Source organism: Ranitomeya variabilis, chromosome 5 (genome assembly GCF_051348905.1).
Source record: "Ranitomeya variabilis isolate aRanVar5 chromosome 5, aRanVar5.hap1, whole genome shotgun sequence".
NCBI lineage: Eukaryota > Metazoa > Chordata > Amphibia > Anura > Dendrobatidae > Ranitomeya > Ranitomeya variabilis.
Genome location: NC_135236.1, coordinates 31,016,580 through 31,036,894, shown reverse-complemented (window position 1 = coordinate 31,036,894; position 20,315 = coordinate 31,016,580). Strand labels below are relative to the sequence as shown.

The following is a 20,315-nucleotide window of genomic DNA, read 5'->3' as shown; positions in this document are numbered from 1 at the left end:
GATATATATAGGAGGGGTGTGACGGTGTAGTAGGGGGTGGATATATACAGGAGGGGTGTGACGATGTAGTAGTAGGGGGTGGATATACACCGGAGGGGTGTGACGGTGTAGTAAGGGGGTGGATATATACAGGAGGGGTGTGACAGTGTAGTAGTAGGGGGTGGATATACACTGGAGGTGTGTGACGGTGTAGTAGGGGGTGGATATATACAGGAGGGGTGTGACGGTGTAGTAGGGGGTGGATATATACAGGAGGGGTGTGACGGTGTAGTAGGGGGGTGGATATATACAGGAGGGGGGTGACGGTGTAGTAGGGGGGGTGGATATATACAGGAGGGGTGTGACGGTGTAGTAGGGGGTGGATATATACAGGAGGGGTGTGACGGTGTAGTAGGGGGTGGATATATACAGGAGGGGTGTGACGGTGTAGTAGGGGGGTGGATATATACAGGAGGGGTGTGACGGTGTAGTAGGGGGGTGGATATATACAGGAGGGGTGTGACGGTGTAGTAGGGGGGTGGATATATACAGGAGGGGTGTGACGGTGTAGTAGGGGGTGGATATATACAAGAGGGGGGTGACGGTGTAGTAGGGGGTGGATATATACAGGAGGGGGTGTGACGGTGTAGTAGGGGGTGGATATATACAGGAGGGGTGTGACGGTGTAGTAGTAGGGGGTGGATATACACAGGAGGGGTGTGACAGTGTAGTAGGGGGTGGATATATACAGGAGGGGTGTGACGGTGTAGTAGGGGGTGGCTATATACAGTAAGGGTGTGATGGTGTAGTAGGGAGTGGATATATATAGGAGGGGTGTGACGGTGTAGTAGGGGGTGGCTATATACAGTAAGGGTGTGACGGTGTAGTAGGGAGTGGATATATATAGGAGGGGTGTGACGGTGTAGTAGGGGGTGGATATATACAGGAGGGGGTGTGACGGTGTAGTAGGGGGTGGATATATACAGGAGGGGTGTGACGGTGTAGTAGGGGGTGGCTATATACAGTAAGGGTGTGATGGTGTAGTAGGGAGTGGATATATATAGGAGGGGTGTGACGGTGTAGTAGGGGGTGGATATATACAGTAAGGGTGTGACGGTGTAGTAGGGAGTGGATATATATAGGAGGGGTGTGACGGTGTAGTAGGGGGTGGATATATACAGGAGGGGGTGTGACGGTGTAGTAGGGGGTGGATATATACAGGAGGGGTGTGACGGTGTAGTAGGGGGTGGATATATACAGGAGGGGTGTGACAGTGTAGTAGGGGGTGGCTATATACAGTAAGGGTGTGACGGTGTAGTAGGGAGTGGATATATATAGGAGGGGTGTGACGGTGTAGTAGGGGGTGGATATATACAGGAGGGGGTGTGACGGTGTAGTAGGGGGTGGATATATACAGGAGGGGTGTGACGGTGTAGTAGGGGGTGGCTATATACAGTAAGGGTGTGATGGTGTAGTAGGGAGTGGATATATATAGGAGGGGTGTGACGGTGTAGTAGGGGGTGGATATATACAGTAAGGGTGTGACGGTGTAGTAGGGAGTGGATATATATAAGAGGGGTGTGACGGTGTAGTAGGGGGTGGATATATACAGGAGGGGGTGTGACGGTGTAGTAGGGGGTGGATATATACAGGAGGGGTGTGACGGTGTAGTAGGGGGTGGCTATATACAGTAAGGGTGTGACGGTGTAGTAGGGAGTGGATATATATAGGAGGGGTGTGACGGTGTAGTAGGGGGTGGATATATACAGTAAGGGTGTGACGGTGTAGTAGGGAGTGGATATATATAGGAGGGGTGTGACGGTGTAGTAGTAGGGGGTGGATATATACAGGAGGGGTGTGACGGTGTAGTAGTAGGGGGTGGATATACACCGGAGGGGTGTGACGGTGTAGTAAGGGGGTGGATATATACAGGAGGGGTGTGACAGTGTAGTAGTAGGGGGTGGATATACACTGGAGGTGTGTGACGGTGTAGTAGGGGGGGTGGATATATACAGGAGGGGTGTGACGGTGTAGTAGGGGGTGGATATATACAGGAGGGGTGTGACGGTGTAGTAGGGGGTGGATATATACAGGAGGGGTGTGACGGTGTAGTAGGGGGGTGGATATATACAGGAGGGGTGTGACGGTGTAGTAGGGGGGTGGATATATACAGGAGGGGTGTGACGGTGTAGTAGGGGGGTGGATATATACAGGAGGGGTGTGACGGTGTAGTAGGGGGTGGATATATACAAGAGGGGGGTGACGGTGTAGTAGGGGGTGGATATATACAGGAGGGGGTGTGACGGTGTAGTAGGGGGTGGATATATACAGGAGGGGTGTGACGGTGTAGTAGTAGGGGGTGGATATACACAGGAGGGGTGTGACAGTGTAGTAGGGGGTGGATATATACAGGAGGGGTGTGACGGTGTAGTAGGGGGTGGCTATATACAGTAAGGGTGTGATGGTGTAGTAGGGAGTGGATATATATAGGAGGGGTGTGACGGTGTAGTAGGGGGTGGCTATATACAGTAAGGGTGTGACGGTGTAGTAGGGAGTGGATATATATAGGAGGGGTGTGACGGTGTAGTAGGGGGTGGATATATACAGGAGGGGTGTGACGGTGTAGTAGTAGGGGGTGGACATACACCGGAGGGGTGTGACGGTGTAGTAGTAGGGGGTGGATATACACAGGAGGGGTGTGACGGTGTAGTAGGGGGTGGATATATACAGGAGGGGTGTGACGGTGTAGTAGGGGGTGGATATATACAGGAGGGGTGTGACGGTGTAGTAGGGGGTGGATATATACAGGAGGGGTGTGACGGTGTAGTAGGGGGTGGATATATACAGGAGGGGTGTGACAGTGTAGTAGGGGGTGGATATATACAGGAGGGGTGTGACGGTGTAGTAGGGGGGTGGATATATACAGGAGGGGTGTGACGGTGTAGTAGGGGGGTGGATATATACAGGAGGGGTGTGACGGTGTAGTAGGGGGTGGATATATACAGGAGGGGGGTGACGGTGTAGTAGGGGGTGGATATATACAGGAGGGGGGTGACGGTGTAGTAGGGGGTGGATATATACAGGAGGGGTGTGACGGTGTAGTAGGGGGTGGATATATACAGGAGGGGTGTGACGGTGTAGTAGGGGGTGGATATATACAGGAGGGGTGTGACGGTGTAGTAGGGGGTGGATATATACAGGAGGGGTGTGACGGTGTAGTAGGGGGTGGATATATACAGGAGGGGTGTGACGGTGTAGTAGGGGGTGGATATATACAGGAGGGGTGTGACGGTGTAGTAGGGGGTGGATATATACAGGAGGGGTGTGACGGTGTAGTAGGGGGTGGATATATACAGGAGGGGTGTGACAGTGTAGTAGGGGGTGGATATATACAGGAGGGGTATGACGGTGTAGTAGGGGGTGGATATATACAGGAGGGGTGTGACGGTGTAGTAGGGGGTGGATATATACAGGAGGGGTGTGACGGTGTAGTAGGGGGTGGATATATACAGGAGGGGTGTGACGGTGTAGTAGGGGGTGGATATATACAGGAGGGGGGTGACGGTGTAGTAGGGGGTGGATATATACAGGAGGGGGGTGACGGTGTAGTAGGGGGTGGATATATACAGGAGGGGTGTGACGGTGTAGTAGGGGGTGGATATATACAGGAGGGGTGTGACGGTGTAGTAAGGGGTGGATATATACAGGAGAGGTGTGACGGTGTAGTAGGGGGTGGATATATACAGGAGGGGTGTGACGGTGTAGTAGGGGGTGGATATACACAGGAGGGGTGTGACGGTGTAGTAGGGGGGTGGATATATACAGGAGGGGTGTGACGGTGTAGTAGGGGGTGGATATATACAGGAGGGGTGTGACGGTGTAGTAGGGGGTGGATATATACAGGAGAGGTGTGACGGTGTAGTAGGGGGTGGATATACACAGGAGGGGTGTGACGGTGTAGTAGGGGGGTGGATATATACAGGAGGGGTGTGACGGTGTAGTAGGGGGTGGATATATACAGGAGGGGTGTGACGGTGTAGTAGTAGGGGGTGGATATACACCGGAGGGGTGTGGTTGTGTGGTGCAGAATGTTTATATACAGGAGGGGTGTGACAGTATAGAGCGGGGGGTGTCTGAGTATTTAGCACAGTGTTCAGTGAACCCCTGTGGCGACTCGCTGTAATATACGGTGTACCACCAGAGGAGTACGGGGAAATGTTAGTGACAAGGAGAGGCCGCACTACAAGAGCCGACAGAGGAGCTGATTTACCAGTAACAGGGCCTGTTCCTGCAGAAGCTGCTGCTGGAGGATTTCTAACTGTCTCTGTTCTTCCTCTAACTTCTGTCTGATATATTCCTAGAGAAGGAGAGATGCAGAGAGAGCCAAGAGACAGCTGGGAGAGATCCAGAGGGAGCACGGCCAGATTACATGCAGAGTGCCCAGGAGCACAGACACCGAGACCACAGGGTGACGGGACCACGGGGTGACGAGACCACGGGGTGACGGAGAGCACGGGCGACGGAGACAGGACAAGAAGGTGGGGTCATACACGACATACACGAGGCCGCGCGGGGGCCCTCCCAGGCATACACGACGCCGCGCAGGGGCCCTCCCAGGCATACACGAGGCCGTGCGGGGGCCCTCTCAGGCATACATGAGGTTGTGCGGGGGCCCTCTCAGGCATACATGAGGCCGCGCGGGGCCCTCCCAGGCATACATGAGGCCGCGCGGGGGCCCTCTCAGGCATACACGAAGCCGCGCGGGGGCCCTCTCAGGCATACACGAGGCCGCGCGGGGGCCCTCCCAGGCATACACGAGGCCGCGCGGGTGCCCTCCCAGGCATATACGAGGCCGCACAGGGGCCCTCCTAGGCATGCACGAGGCCGCGCGGGGTTCATCCCAGGCATACATGTGCTCTCTCTCTTATACATGAACTTGCATTACACAGGCTTCAGTGACATCTCATGAGATGCATGTGCTCCTCCAAGCTGCAGCTATTTTCTTTGCCATACATCTAACCTTACCATGCAGCCATACCCTGCATCATACCTATACTGTTGTGAAATTGGATTCTGGGCTCCCCCGGTGGCCACTTGTGGAATTGTACTTTTGTGCATCATCCCCTCTGTTCACCTGCTCCTATCAGGATGTGGGAGTCGCTATATAACCTTGCTCCTCTGTCAGTTTCATGCCGGTCAACAATGTAATCAGAAGCCTTTCTGTGCATGTTCCTGCTACTAGACAACTCCCAGCTAAGTTGGACTTTTGTCCTTGTGTGTTTTTGCATTTTGTTCCTGTTCACAGCTGCTGTTTCGTTACTGTGTCTGGAAAGCTCTTGTGAGCGGAAATTGCCACTCTGGTGTTATGAGTTAATGCTAGAGTCTTAAAGTAATTTCTGGATGGTGTTTTGATAGGGTTTTCTGCTGACCATGAAAGTGCCCTTTCTGTCTTCTTGCTATCTAGTAAGCGGACCTCGATTTTTGCTAAACCTATTTTCATACTACGTTTGTCATTTCATCTAAAATCACCGCCAATATATGTGGGGGCCTCTGTCTGCCTTTTGGGAAAATTTCTCTAGAGGTGAGCCAGGACTGTCTTTTCCTCTGCTAGGATTAGGTAGTTCTCCGGCTGGCGCTGGGCATCTAGGGATAAAAAAACGTAGGCATGCTACCCGGCCACTTCTAGTTGTGCGGCAGGTTTAGTTCATGGTCAGTATAGTTTCCATCTTCCAAGAGCTAGTTCTCATATATGCTGGGCTATGTTCTCTCGCCATTGAGAATCATGACAGTTTGACCGGCCCAAAAAAAGGGTTAAATTACTGGCTGAGAAAGGAGAGAAAAAAGAAGTCTGCTACAATTTTTTTTTTTTTTTTTTTTTCCCCTCTAGTTCTGAGTGTGCTCTTAATTGAATCACTTGCTAGTCTGCCTATACTGCAGCCTTCCTCTCTTTCTCTCCTTCTTATCCTTGAATGGCTCTGTGTTCACCTGTTTCAAATGGATCTTCAGAGTGTAGCTACAGGTTTGAATAATCTCGCCACAAAGGTACAAAATTTGCAAGATTTTGTTGTTCATGCACCTATGTCTGAGCCTAGAATTCCTTTGCCTGAATTCTTCTCGGGGAATAGATCTCACTTTCAAAATTTTAAAAATAATTGCAAATTGTTTTTGTCCCTGAAGTCTCGCTCTGCCGGAGATCCTGCACAGCAGGTCAGGATTGTAATTTCCTTGCTCCGGGGCGACCCTCAAGACTGGGCTTTTGCATTGGCACCAGGGGATCCTGCGTTGCTCAATGTGGATGCGTTTTTTCTGGCCTTGGGGTTGCTTTATGAGGAACCTCATTTAGAGCTTCAGGCGGAAAAGGCCTTGATGTCCTTGTCTCAGGGGCAAGATGAAGCTGAAATATACTGCCAAAAATTCCGCAAATGGTCTGTGCTTACTCAGTGGAATGAGTGCGCCCTGGCGGCGATTTTCAGAGAAGGTCTCTCTGATGCCATTAAGGATGTTATGGTGGGGTTCCCTGTGCCTGCGAGTCTGAATGAGTCCATGACGATGGCTATTCAGATCGATAGGCGTCTGCGGGAGCGCAAACCTGTGCACCATTTGGCGGTGTCTACTGAGAAAATATGCAATGTGATAGAATTCTGTCCAGAAGCGAGCGGCAGAATTTTAGACGAAAAAATGGGTTGTGCTTCTATTGTGGTGATTCAACTCATGTTATATCAGCATGCTTTAAGCGTACTAAGAAGCCTGACAAGTCTGTTTCAATTAGCACTTTACAGTCTAAGTTTATTCTATCTGTGACCCTGATTTGTTCTTTGTCATCTATTACCGCGGACGCCTATGTCGACTCTGGCGCTGCTTTGAGTCTTATGGATTGGTCCTTTGCCAAACGCTGTGGGTATGATTTGGAGCCATTGGAGGCTCCGATACCTCTGAAAGGGATTGACTCCACCCCATTGGCTAGTAATAAACCACAATACTGGACACAAGTGACTATGCGTGTTAATCCGGATCACCAGGAGGTTATTCGCTTTCTGGTGCTGTATAATCTACATGATGTTTTGGTGCTGGGATTGCCATGGCTGCAATCTCATAACCCAGTCCTCAACTGGAGAGCTATGTCTGTGTTAAGCTGGGGATGTAAAGGAACTCATGGGGACGTACCTTTGGTTTCCATTTCATCATCTATTCCCTCTGAGATTCCTGAATTCTTGTCTGACTTTCGTGATGTTTTTGAAGAACCCAAGGTTGGTTCACTACCTCCGCACCGGGAGTGCGATTGTGCCATAGACTTGATCCCGGGTAGTAAATACCCTAAGGGTCGTTTATTTAATCTGTCTGTGCCTGAACACGCGGCTATGCGAGAATATATAAAGGAGTCCTTGGAAAAGGGACATATTCGTCCTTCGTCATCTCCCTTAGGAGCCGGTTTTTTCTTTGTGTCTAAGAAAGACGGCTCTTTGAGGCCGTGTATTGATTATCGACTTTTGAATAAAATCACGGTTAAATATCAATATCCGTTACCACTGCTTACTGATTTGTTTGCTCGTATAAAGGGGGCCAAGTGGTTCTCTAAGATTGATCTCCGTGGGGCGTATAATTTGGTGCGAATCAAGCAGGGGGATGAGTGGAAAACCGCATTTAATACGCCCGAGGGCCATTTTGAGTATTTGGTGATGCCTTTTGGTCTTTCAAATGCCCCTTCAGTCTTCCAGTCCTTTATGCATGACATTTTCCGCGATTATTTGGACAAATTTATGATTGTGTATCTGGATGATATTCTGATTTTTTCGGATGACTGGGACTCTCATGTCCAGCAGGTCAGGAGGGTTTTTCAGGTTTTGCGGTCTAATTCCTTGTGTGTGAAGGGTTCTAAGTGTGTTTTTGGGGTTCAAAAGATTTCCTTCTTGGGATACATTTTTTCCCCCTCTTCCATCGAGATGGATCCTGTCAAGGTTCAGGCTATTGGTGATTGGACGCAACCCTCTTCTCTTAAGAGTCTTCAGAAATTTTTGGGCTTTGCTAACTTTTATCGTCGATTTATTGCTGGTTTTTCTGATGTTGTAAAACCATTGACTGATTTGACTAAGAAGGGTGCTGATGTTGCTGATTGGTCCCCTGATGCTGTGGAGGCCTTTCGGGAGCTTAAGCGCCGCTTTTCTTCTGCCCCTGTGTTGCGTCAGCCTGATGTTGCTCTTCCTTTTCAGGTTGAGGTCGACGCTTCTGAAATCGGAGCTGGGGCGGTGTTGTCGCAGAGAAGTTCCGACTGCTCCGTGATGAGACCTTGTGCTTTTTTTTCCCGTAAATTTTCGCCCGCCGAGCGGAATTATGATATTGGGAATCGGGAGCTTTTGGCCATGAAGTGGGCTTTTGAGGAGTGGCGTCACTGGCTTGAGGGGGCCAGACATCAGGTGGTGGTATTGACTGACCACAAAAATTTAATTTACCTTGAGTCTGCCAGGCGCCTGAATCCTAGACAGGCGCGCTGGTCGTTGTTTTTCTCTCGGTTTAATTTTGTGGTGTCTTACCTACCGGGTTCTAAGAATGTTAAGGCGGATGCCCTTTCTAGGAGTTTTGAGCCTGACTCCCCTGGTAATTCTGAGCCCACAGGTATCCTTAAAGATGGAGTGATATTGTCTGCCGTTTCTCCAGACCTGCGGCGGGCCTTGCAGGAGTTTCAGGCGGATAGACCTGATCGTTGCCCACCTGGTAGACTGTTTGTTCCTGATGATTGGACCAGTAGAGTCATCTCTGAGGTTCATTCTTCTGCGTTGGCAGGTCATCCTGGAATCTTTGGTACCAGGGATTTGGTGGCAAGGTCCTTCTGGTGGCCTTCCCTGTCACGAGATGTGCGAGGCTTTGTGCAGTCTTGTGACGTTTGTGCTCGGGCCAAGCCTTGTTGTTCTCGGGCTAGTGGATTGTTGTTACCCTTGCCTATCCCGAAGAGGCCTTGGACGCACATCTCGATGGATTTTATTTCGGATCTGCCTGTTTCTCATAAGATGTCTGTCATCTGGGTGGTGTGTGACCGTTTCTCTAAGATGGTCCATCTGGTTCCCTTGCCTAAGTTGCCTTCTTCTTCCGAGTTGGTTCCTCTGTTTTTTCAAAATGTTGTTCGTTTGCATGGTATTCCGGAGAATATCGTTTCTGACAGAGGGACCCAATTCGTGTCTAGATTTTGGCGGGCATTCTGTGCTAGGATGGGCATAGATTTGTCTTTTTCGTCTGCTTTCCATCCTCAGACTAATGGCCAGACCGAGCGGACTAATCAGACCTTGGAGACATATTTGAGGTGTTTTGTGTCTGCGGATCAGGATGATTGGGTTGCTTTTTTGCCTTTGGCGGAGTTCGCCCTCAATAATCGGGCCAGCTCTGCCACCTTGGTGTCCCCGTTTTTCTGTAATTCGGGGTTTCATCCTCGATTTTCCTCCGGTCAAGTGGAATCTTCGGATTGTCCTGGAGTGGATGCTGTGGTGGAGAGGTTGCATCAGATTTGGGGGCAGGTGGTGGACAATTTGAAGTTGTCCCAGGAGAAGACTCAGCTTTTTGCCAACCGCCGTCGTCGTGTTGGTCCTCGGCTTTGTGTTGGGGACTTGGTGTGGTTGTCTTCTCGTTTTGTCCCTATGAGGGTTTCTTCTCCTAAGTTTAAGCCTCGGTTCATCGGCCCGTACAAGATATTGGAGATTCTTAACCCTGTGTCCTTCCGTTTGGACCTCCCTGCATCCTTTTCGATTCATAATGTTTTTCATCGGTCATTGTTGCGCAGGTATGAGGTACCGGCTGTGCCTTCCGTTGAGCCTCCTGCTCCGGTGTTGGTTGAGGGTGAGTTGGAGTACGTTGTGGAAAAGATCTTGGACTCTCGTGTTTCCAGACGGAAACTCCAGTATCTGGTCAAATGGAAGGGATACGGTCAGGAGGATAATTCTTGGGTCACTGCCTCTGATGTTCATGCCTCCGATCTTGTCCGTGCCTTTCATAGGGCTCATCCTGATCGCCCTGGTGGTTCTGGTGAGGGTTCGGTGCCCCCTCCTTGAGGGGGGGGTACTGTTGTGAAATTGGATTCTGGGCTCCCCCGGTGGCCACTTGTGGAATTGTACTTTTGTGCATCATCCCCTCTGTTCACCTGCTCCTATCAGGATGTGGGAGTCGCTATATAACCTTGCTCCTCTGTCAGTTTCATGCCGGTCAACAATGTAATCAGAAGCCTTTCTGTGCATGTTCCTGCTACTAGACAACTCCCAGCTAAGTTGGACTCTTGTCCTTGTGTGTTTTTGCATTTTGTTCCTGTTCACAGCTGCTGTTTCGTTACTGTGTCTGGAAAGCTCTTGTGAGCGGAAATTGCCACTCTGGTGTTATGAGTTAATGCTAGAGTCTTAAAGTAATTTCTGGATGGTGTTTTGATAGGGTTTTCTGCTGACCATGAAAGTGCCCTTTCTGTCTTCTTGCTATCTAGTAAGCGGACCTCGATTTTTGCTAAACCTATTTTCATACTACGTTTGTCATTTCATCTAAAATCACCGCCAATATATGTGGGGGCCTCTGTCTGCCTTTTGGGAAAATTTCTCTAGAGGTGAGCCAGGACTGTCTTTTCCTCTGCTAGGATTAGGTAGTTCTCCGGCTGGCGCTGGGCATCTAGGGATAAAAAAACGTAGGCATGCTACCCGGCCACTTCTAGTTGTGCGGCAGGTTTAGTTCATGGTCAGTATAGTTTCCATCTTCCAAGAGCTAGTTCTCATATATGCTGGGCTATGTTCTCTCGCCATTGAGAATCATGACACTATACCCCGTGCTGCAGCCATACCCTGCATCATACCTACACCCCGTGCTGCAGTCACACCCTGTATCATACCTACACCCTGTACTGCAGCCATACCCTGCATCATACCTACACCCTGTACTGCAGCCATACCCTGCATCATACCTATACCCCGTACTGCAGCCACACCCTGCATCATACCTATACCCCGTGCTGCAGCCATACCCTGCATCATACCTATACCCCGTGCTGCAGCCATACCCTGCATCATACCTACACCCCGTGCTGCAGTCACACCCTGTATCATACCTACACCCTGTACTGCAGCCATACCCTGCATCATACCTACACCCTGTACTGCAGCCATACCCTGCATCATACCTATACCCCGTACTGCAGCCACACCCTGCATCATACCTATACCCCGTACTGCAGCCATACCCTGCATCATACCTATACCCCGTACTGCAGCCACACCCTGCATCATACCTATACCCCGTACTGCAGCCACACCCTGCATCATACCTATACCCCGTACTGCAGCCATACCCTGCATCATACCTATACCCCGTACTGCAGCCACACCCTGTATCATACCTATACCCCGTACTGCAGCCACACCCTGCATCATACCTATACCCCGTACTGCAGCCATACCCTGCATCATACCTATACCCCGTGCTGCAGCCATACCCTGTATCATACCTATACCCCGTGCTGCAGCCATACCCTGCATCATACCTACACCCCGTGCTGCAGTCACACCCTGTATCATACCTACACCCCGTGCTGCAGCCACACCCTGCATCATACCTATACCCCGTACTGCAGCCATACCCTGTATCATACCTATACCCCGTACTGCAGCCACACCCTGCATCATACCTATACCCCGTACTGCAGCCATACCCTGTATCATACCTACACCCCGTGCTGCAGTCATACCCTGCATCATACCTATACCCCGTGCTGCAGCCATACCCTGCATCATACCTACACCCCGTGCTGCAGTCACACCCTGTATCATACCTACACCCCGTGCTGCAGTCATACCCTGCATCATACCTACACCCCGTGCTGCAGTCATACCCTGCATCATACCTATACCCCGTACTGCAGCCACACCCTGCATCATACCTATACCCCGTACTGCAGCCATACCCTGTATCATACCTACACCCCGTGCCGCAGTCATACCCTGCATCATACCTATACCCCGTGCTGCAGCCATACCCTGCACCCTGCATCATACCTATACCCCGTACTGCAGCCACACCCTGCATCATACCTATACCCCGTACTGCAGCCATACCCTGCATCATACCTATACCCCGTACTACAGCCATACCCTGCATCATACCTATACCCCGTACTGCAGCCATACCCTGCATCATACCTATACCCCGTACTGCAGCCACACCCTGCATCATACCTATACCCCGTACTGCAGCCACACCCTGCATCATACCTATACCCCGTACTGCAGCCATACCCTGCATCATACCTATACCCCGTGCTGCAGCCATACCCTGCATCATACCAATACCCCGTACTGCAGCCATACCCTGCATCATACCTACACCCCGTGCTGCAGCCATACCCTGCATCATACCTATACCCCGTGCTGCAGCCACACCCTGCATCATACCTATACCCCGTACTGCAGCCATACCCTGCATCATACCTACACCCCGTGCTGCAGCCATACCCTGCATCATACCTATACCCCGTACTGCAGCCATACCCTGCATCATACCTATACCCCGTACTGCAGCCATACCCTGCATCATACCTACACCCCGTACTGCAGCCATACCCTGCATCATACCTATACCCCGTACTGCAGCCATACCCTGCATCATACCTATACCCCGTACTGCAGCCATACCCTGCATCATACCTACACCCCGTGCTGCAGCCATACCCTGTATCATACCTACACCCCGTGCTGCAGTCATACCCTGCATCATACCTATACCCCGTGCTGCAGCCATACCCTGCATCATACCTATACCCCGTACTGCAGCCATACCCTGCATCATACCTATACCCCGTACTGCAGCCATACCCTGCATCATACCTATACCCCGTACTGCAGCCATACCCTGCATCATACCTATACCCCGTGCTGCAGCCATACCCTGCATCATACCTATACCCCGTGCTGCAGCCATACCCTGCACCCTGCATCATACCTACACCCCGTGCTGCAGCCATACCCTGCATCATACCTATACCCCGTGCTGCAGCGATACTGTCAGGAAATAGGAAGAAGTTCTGAGTACTTCATTTACCCATACAGGGCTCTCAGTTGCAGTTTCCTCTTCCTGCCAGCACAAGGTTGGAATTCTAAGCCACTCTTCCTCCCTCCCCCCTGCTATATAGCTGTAATGTGAGACCAGCGTGCCAGCTTCACTGAGGAATTTTTATGGCTTTGTGCTGGGAATAATAATAATCTTTATTTTTATATAGCGCTAACATATTCCGCAGCGCTTTACAGGTTGCACACATTATCATTGCTGTCCCCGTTGGGGCTCGCAATCTAAATTCCCTATCAGTATGTCTTTGGAATGTGGGAGGAAACCGGAGTACCCGGAGGAAACCCACGCAAACACGGACAGAACATACAAACTCTTTGCAGATGTTGTCCTTGGTTCGGTTTGAACCCAGGACTCCAGTGCTGCAAGGCTGCTGTGCTAACCACTGCACCACCCAGTCCTCTGTCAAAACCCCTAATACCCCCTCCCGTCTGATACTAGCTACAACTTCCAAACCGCATGGGACTCTTTTGTTCTTGAAAAGTTATGTATAATGGCACCGATCAGGGATAGAGATATAAGGGTTACACATTCCGAATGTCCACCGAGAAATCTATAACTCACTGAAATTGCTAGGATCAAAGCCCAACGAAATGCAAGGAACAGATTTCTCCATAAGTGGGTCATATCTACGTCGTGTTTATGCTTAAAATAACCCCCATGACGTGATGAGCATCCTGATCATTGTGTTGTTCTTCTACGAGGTTCATACAGTGAGTTATGTATAGAAATGGCTTGTCATAAGTCTAAGAAAGGGGAGTATTCAGCCTCTGAGTGAGGTCACCACAGGAGGAGTGCCTTCGTTTTGGGCCCGGAGATAAGTGAGTGAGGCATCAGTCTTCACTAGTCTTTTGTCCCGGGTCTAGCTGCGAGACAGATCTGTAATGCATCTGGATATATGCCCATCTGTTATGGTTCTCAATGGCAAGAGAACATAGCCCAGCAAACATAAGAACTAGCTCTTGGAAGGATGGAAACTGTTGTGAAATTGGATTCTGGGCTCCCCCGGTGGCCACTGGTGGAATTGAACTTGTGTGCATCATCCTCTCTGTTCACCTGTTCCCATCAGGATGTGGGAGTCTCTATATAACCTTGCTCCTCTGTCAGTTTCATGCCGGTCAACAATGTAATCAGAAGCCTTTCTTTGCATGTTCCTGCTACTAGACAACTCCCAGCTAAGTTGGACTTTCGTCCTTGTTTGTTTTTGCATTTTGTTCCAGTTCAAAGCTGCTGTTTCGTTACTGTGTCTGGAAAGCTCTTGTGATCTGAAATTGCCACTCTGGTGTTATGAGTTAATACTAGAGTCTTAAAGTAATTTCTGGATGGTGTTTTTATAGGGTTTTCAGCTGACCATGAAAGTGCCCTTTCTGTCTTCCTGCTATCTAGTAAGCGGACCTCGATTTTGCTAAACCTATTTTCATACTACGTTTGTCATTTCATCTAAAATCACCGCCAATATATGTGGGGGCCTCTGTCTGCCTTTTGGGGAAATTTCTCTAGAGGTGAGCCAGGACTGTATTTTCCTCTGCTAGGATTAGTTAGTCCTCCGGCTGGCGCTGGGCGTCTAGGGATAAAACGTAGGCACGCTACCCGGCCACTGTTAATTGTGCGGCAGGTTTAGTTCATGGTCAGTTTAGATTCCATCTTCCAAGAGCTAGTTCTTATATATTGCTGGGCTATGTTCTCTCGCCATTGAGAATCATGACAGGAAACTAAACGGACCATGAACTAAACCTGCCGCACAACTAACAGTAGCCGGGTAGCGTAGCCTGCGTTTTATCCCTAGACGCCCAGCGCCGGCCGGAGGACTAACTAATCCTGGCAGAGGAAAATATAGTCCTGGCTCACCTCTAGAGAAATTTCCCCGAAAGGCAGACAGAGGCCCCCACAAATATTGGCGGTGATTTTAGATGAAATGACAAACGTAGTATGAAAATAGGTTTAGCAAAATTGAGGTCCGCTTACTAGATAGCAGGAAGACAGAAAGGGCACTTTCATGGTCAGCTGAAAACCCTATCAAAAAACACCATCCTGAAATTACTTTAAGACTCTAGTATTAACTCATAACATCAGAGTGGCAATTTCAGATCACAAGAGCTTTCCAGACACAGAAACGAAACTACAGCTGTGAACTGGAACAAAATGCAAAAACAAACAAGGACTAAAGTCCAACTTAGCTGGGAGTTGTCTAGCAGCAGGAACATGCACAGAAAGGCTTCTGATTACAATGTTGACCGGCATGGAAGTGACAGAGGAGCAAGGCTAAATAGCGACTCCCACCTCCTGATGGAAACAGGTGAACAGAGAGGATGATGCACACCAGTTCAATTCCACCAGTGGCCACCGGGGGAGCCCAAAATCCAATTTCACAACACCCATCCCCCACAGCACATGGTCTGCCATGAGATGAAATGACATAACGAACTTTGTGTTTTTCAACTTTAATCCCTTTTTATTTGTAATTGTACTGTACATATACGCTACTTGTCTCATTTTATAATTTCTATTAACCCTTTTGTAAACACTGCCTACCTTTTTGGAGTAAAATATATAAAATTACTAGCTTTGCTTCTCCTTGCTCTATAACGTACTGTCACGTCCTCTGAAGTGAATTACACTAATTTGGGTTGGCTCTGGACCCGTTATTAATTAAGAAATCGGAGCTGGTGGCAGCGGAATTTGTCCTGGGCGTTTGGGAGACTTTGTAGCGATGGACGGTGTTGATAATTATTGTTCCCGCCTGAGTGGGAGTAGTTATATTGTCCTCACTGCAGCGTGCCCATTAGCCAGTACAAAGAAAGGCAGCCTTTCTGGCGACTAATTATCCTAGGTGCAGTACCCTAACTGACCTGAGGGTAAGGGGGCGCCAGAGAGCTGCAAGTTCCAAACCGGAACTGGGATATAGATAAATCCCCTTCAGAAAAGAACTGGGCAACCAAACAACCCCGGTTCATGATATATTAGTGTGAGCGGCGGGGATGATAAAGATATCCTCCCGGGGATCCCTGACAGATACCCTGCAGCCATACCTATACCCCGCGCTGCAGCCACGCGCGGCAGCCATACCTATACCCCGCGCGGAAGCCATACCTATACCCCGCGCGGCAGCCATACCTATACCCCGCGCGGCAGCCATACCTATACCCCGCGCGGCAGCCACACCCAGCATCATACCTATACCCCGTACTGCAGCCACACCCTGCATCATACCTATACCTCGTACTGCAGCCATACCCTGCATCATACCTATACCCCGTACTGCAGCCACACCCTACATCATACCTATACCCCGTGCTACAGCCATACCCTGCATCATACCTACACCCCGTACTGCAGCCACACCCTGCATACCTACACCCTGTACTGCAGCCATACCCTGCATCATACCTGTATCCCGTACTGCAGCCACACCCTGCATCATACCTATACCCCGTGCTGCAGCCATACCCTGCATCGTACCTATACCCCGTACTGCAGCCACACTCTGCATCATACCTATACCCCGTGCTACAGCCATACCCTGCATCATACCTACACCCCGTACTGCAGCCACACCCTGCATCATACCTACACCCTGTACTGCAGCCATACCCTGCATCATACCTGTATCCCGTACTGCAGCCACACCCTGCATCATACCTATACCCCGTGCTACAGCCATACCCTGCATCATACCTACACCCCGTACTGCAGCCACACCCTGCATCATACCTACACCCTGTACTGCAGCCACACCCTGCATCATACCTGTATCCCGTAATGCAGCCACACCCTGCATCGTACCTATACCCCGTGCTGCAGCCACACCCTGCATCGTACCTATACCCCGTACTGCAGCCATACCCTGCATCATACTTACACCCCATGCTGCAGCCATACCCTTCATCATACCTATACCCAGTGCTGCAGCCACACCCTGCATCATACCTACACCCCGTACTGCAGCCATACCCTGCATCATACTTACACCCCATGCTGCAGCCATACCCTTCATCATACCTATACCCAGTGCTGCAGCCACACCCTGCATCATACCTATACCCCGTACTGCAGCCATACCCTGCATCATACCTATACCCCGTACTGCAGCCATACCCTGCATCATACCTATACCCCGTACTGCAGCCACACCCTGCATCATACCTATACCCCGTACTGCAGCCACACCCTGCATCATACCTATACCCCGTACTGCAGCCATATCCTGCATCATACCTATACCCCGTACTGCAGCCACACCCTGCATCATACCTATACCCCGTACTGCAGCCATACCCTGCATCATACCTATACCCCGTACTGCAGCCATACCCTGTATCATACCTACACCCCGTGCTGCAGCCACACCCTGCATCATACCTATACCCCGTGCTGCAGCCACACCCTGCATCATACCTATACCCCGTGCTGCAGCCACACCCTGCATCATACCTACACCCTGTACTGCAGCCACACCCTGCATCATACCTACACCCCGTACTGCAGCCATACCCTGCATCATACCTACACCCCGTACTGCAGCCATACCCTGCATCATACCTACACCCTGTACTGCAGCCATACCCTGTATCATACCTATACCCCGTGCTGCAGCCATACCCTGTATCATACCTACACCCCGTGCTGCAGCCACACCCTGCATCATACCTATACCCCGTGCTGCAGCCACACCCTGCATCATACCTATACCCCGTGCTGCAGCCACACCCTGCATCATACCTATACCCCGTGCTGCAGCCACACCCTGCATCATACCTACACCCTGTACTGCAGCCATACCCTGTATCATACCTATACCCCGTACTGCAGCCACACCCTGCATCATACCTATACCCCGTACTGCAGCCACACCCTGCATCATACCTATACCCCGTACTGCAGCCATACCCTGCATCATACCTATACCCCGTGCTGCAGCCATACCCTGCATCATACCTATACCCCGTACTGCAGCCATACCCTGCATCATACCTATACCCCGTACTGCAGCCACACCCTGCATCATACCTATACCCCGTGCTGCAGCCACACCCTGCATCATACCTATACCCCGTGCTACAGCCACACCCTGCATCATACCTATACCCCGTACTGCAGCCACACCCTGCATCATACCTACACCCCGTACTGCAGCCACACCCTGCATCATACCTATACCCCGTACTGCAGCCACACCCTGCATCATACCTACACCCCGTACTGCAGCCACACCCTGCATCATACCTATACCCTGTACTGCAGCCACACCCTGCATCATACCTATACCCCGTACTGCAGCCACACCCTGCATCATACCTATACCCCGTACTGCAGCCATACCCTGTATCATACCTATACCCCGTGCTGCAGCCATACCCTGCATCATACCTATACCCCGTACTACAGCCATACCCTGCATCATACCTATACCCCGTACTGCAGCCACACCCTGCATCATACCTATACCCCGTACTGCAGCCACACCCTGCATCATACCTATACCCCGTACTACAGCCATACCCTGCATCATACCTATACCCTGTACTGCAGCCACACCCTGCATCATACCTATACCCCGTACTGCAGCCACACCCTGCATCATACCTATACCCTGTACTGCAGCCACACCCTGCATCATACCTATACCCCGTACTGCAGCCACACCCTGCATCATACCTATACCCCGTGCTGCAGCCATACCCTGCATCATACCTATACCCCGTGCTGCAGCCACACCCTGCATGATACCTATACCCCGTACTGCAGCCACACCCTGCATCATACCTATACCCCGTACTGCAGCCACACCCTGCATCATACCTATACCCCGTGCTGCAGCCATACCCTGCATCATACCTATACCCCGTACTGCAGCCACACCCTGCATCATACCTATATCCCGTACTGCAGCCATACCCTGCATCATACCTATACCCCGTACTGCAGCCACACCCTGCATCATACCTATACCCCGTACTGCAGCCATACCCTGCATCATACCTATACCCCGTACTGCAGCCATACCCTGCATCATACCTATATCCCGTACTGCAGCCACACCCTGCATCATACCTATACCCCGTACTGCAGCCATACCCTGCATCATACCTATACCCCGTACTGCAGCCACACCCTGCATCATACCTATACCCCGTACTGCAGCCACACCCTGCATCATACCTATACCCCGTACTGCAGCCATACCCTGTATCATACCTATACCCCGTGCTGCAGCCATACCCTGCATCATACCTACACCCCGTACTACAGCCATACCCTGCATCATACCTATACCCCGTACTGCAGCCACACCCTGCATCATACCTATACCCCGTACTGCAGCCACACCCTGCATCATACCTATACCCCGTACTACAGCCATACCCTGCATCATACCTATACCCTGTACTGCAGCCACACCCTGCATCATACCTATACCCCGTACTGCAGCCACACCCTGCATGATACCTATACCCCGTACTGCAGCCACACCCTGCATGATACCTATACCCCGTACTGCAGCCACACCCTGCATCATACCTATACCCTGTACTGCAGCCACACCCTGCATCATACCTATACCCCGTACTGCAGCCACACCCTGCATCATACCTATACCCCGTACTGCAGCCACACCCTGCATGATACCTATACCCCGTACTGCAGCCACACCCTGCATCATACCTATACCCCGTACTGCAGCCACACCCTGCATCATACCTATATCCCGTACTGCAGCCACACCCTGCATCATACCTATACCCCGTACTGCAGCCACACCCTGCATCATACCTATACCCCGTACTGCAGCCACACCCTGCATCATACCTATACCCCGTACTGCAGCCACACCCTGCATCATACCTATATCCCGTACTGCAGCCATACCCTGCATCATACCTATACCCCGTACTGCAGCCACACCCTGCATCATACCTATACCCCGTACTGCAGCCATACCCTGCATCATACCTATACCCCGTACTGCAGCCATACCCTGCATCATACCTATATCCCGTACTGCAGCCACACCCTGCATCATACCTATACCCCGTACTGCAGCCATACCCTGCATCATACCTATACCCCGTACTGCAGCCACACCCTGCATCATACCTATACCCCGTACTGCAGCCACACCCTGCATCATACCTATACCCCGTACTGCAGCCATACCCTGTATCATACCTATACCCCGTGCTGCAGCCATACCCTGCATCATACCTATACCCCGTACTACAGCCATACCCTGCATCATACCTATACCCCGTACTGCAGCCACA

General features: G+C 50.9%; 1 protein-coding gene across 7 annotated transcripts in view; it reads right to left on the bottom strand.

Annotated features, from left to right (window-relative positions):
• The window catches only part of MINK1 (misshapen like kinase 1), a 138,830-nt gene that overhangs the window by 30,782 nt on the left and 87,733 nt on the right, over positions 1 to 20,315 (bottom strand). For 4 of the 7 annotated variants that reach the window (XM_077261617.1, XM_077261615.1, XM_077261616.1 and 1 more), the window contains one exon: positions 4,250 to 4,336. The exons of the other annotated variants lie outside the window; for them this stretch is intronic. In XM_077261617.1, coding sequence (XP_077117732.1) covers positions 4,250 to 4,336 — 87 coding nt within the window. The remainder of the gene's footprint in view (positions 1 to 4,249; positions 4,337 to 20,315) is intronic. 7 annotated transcript variants of the gene reach the window in all.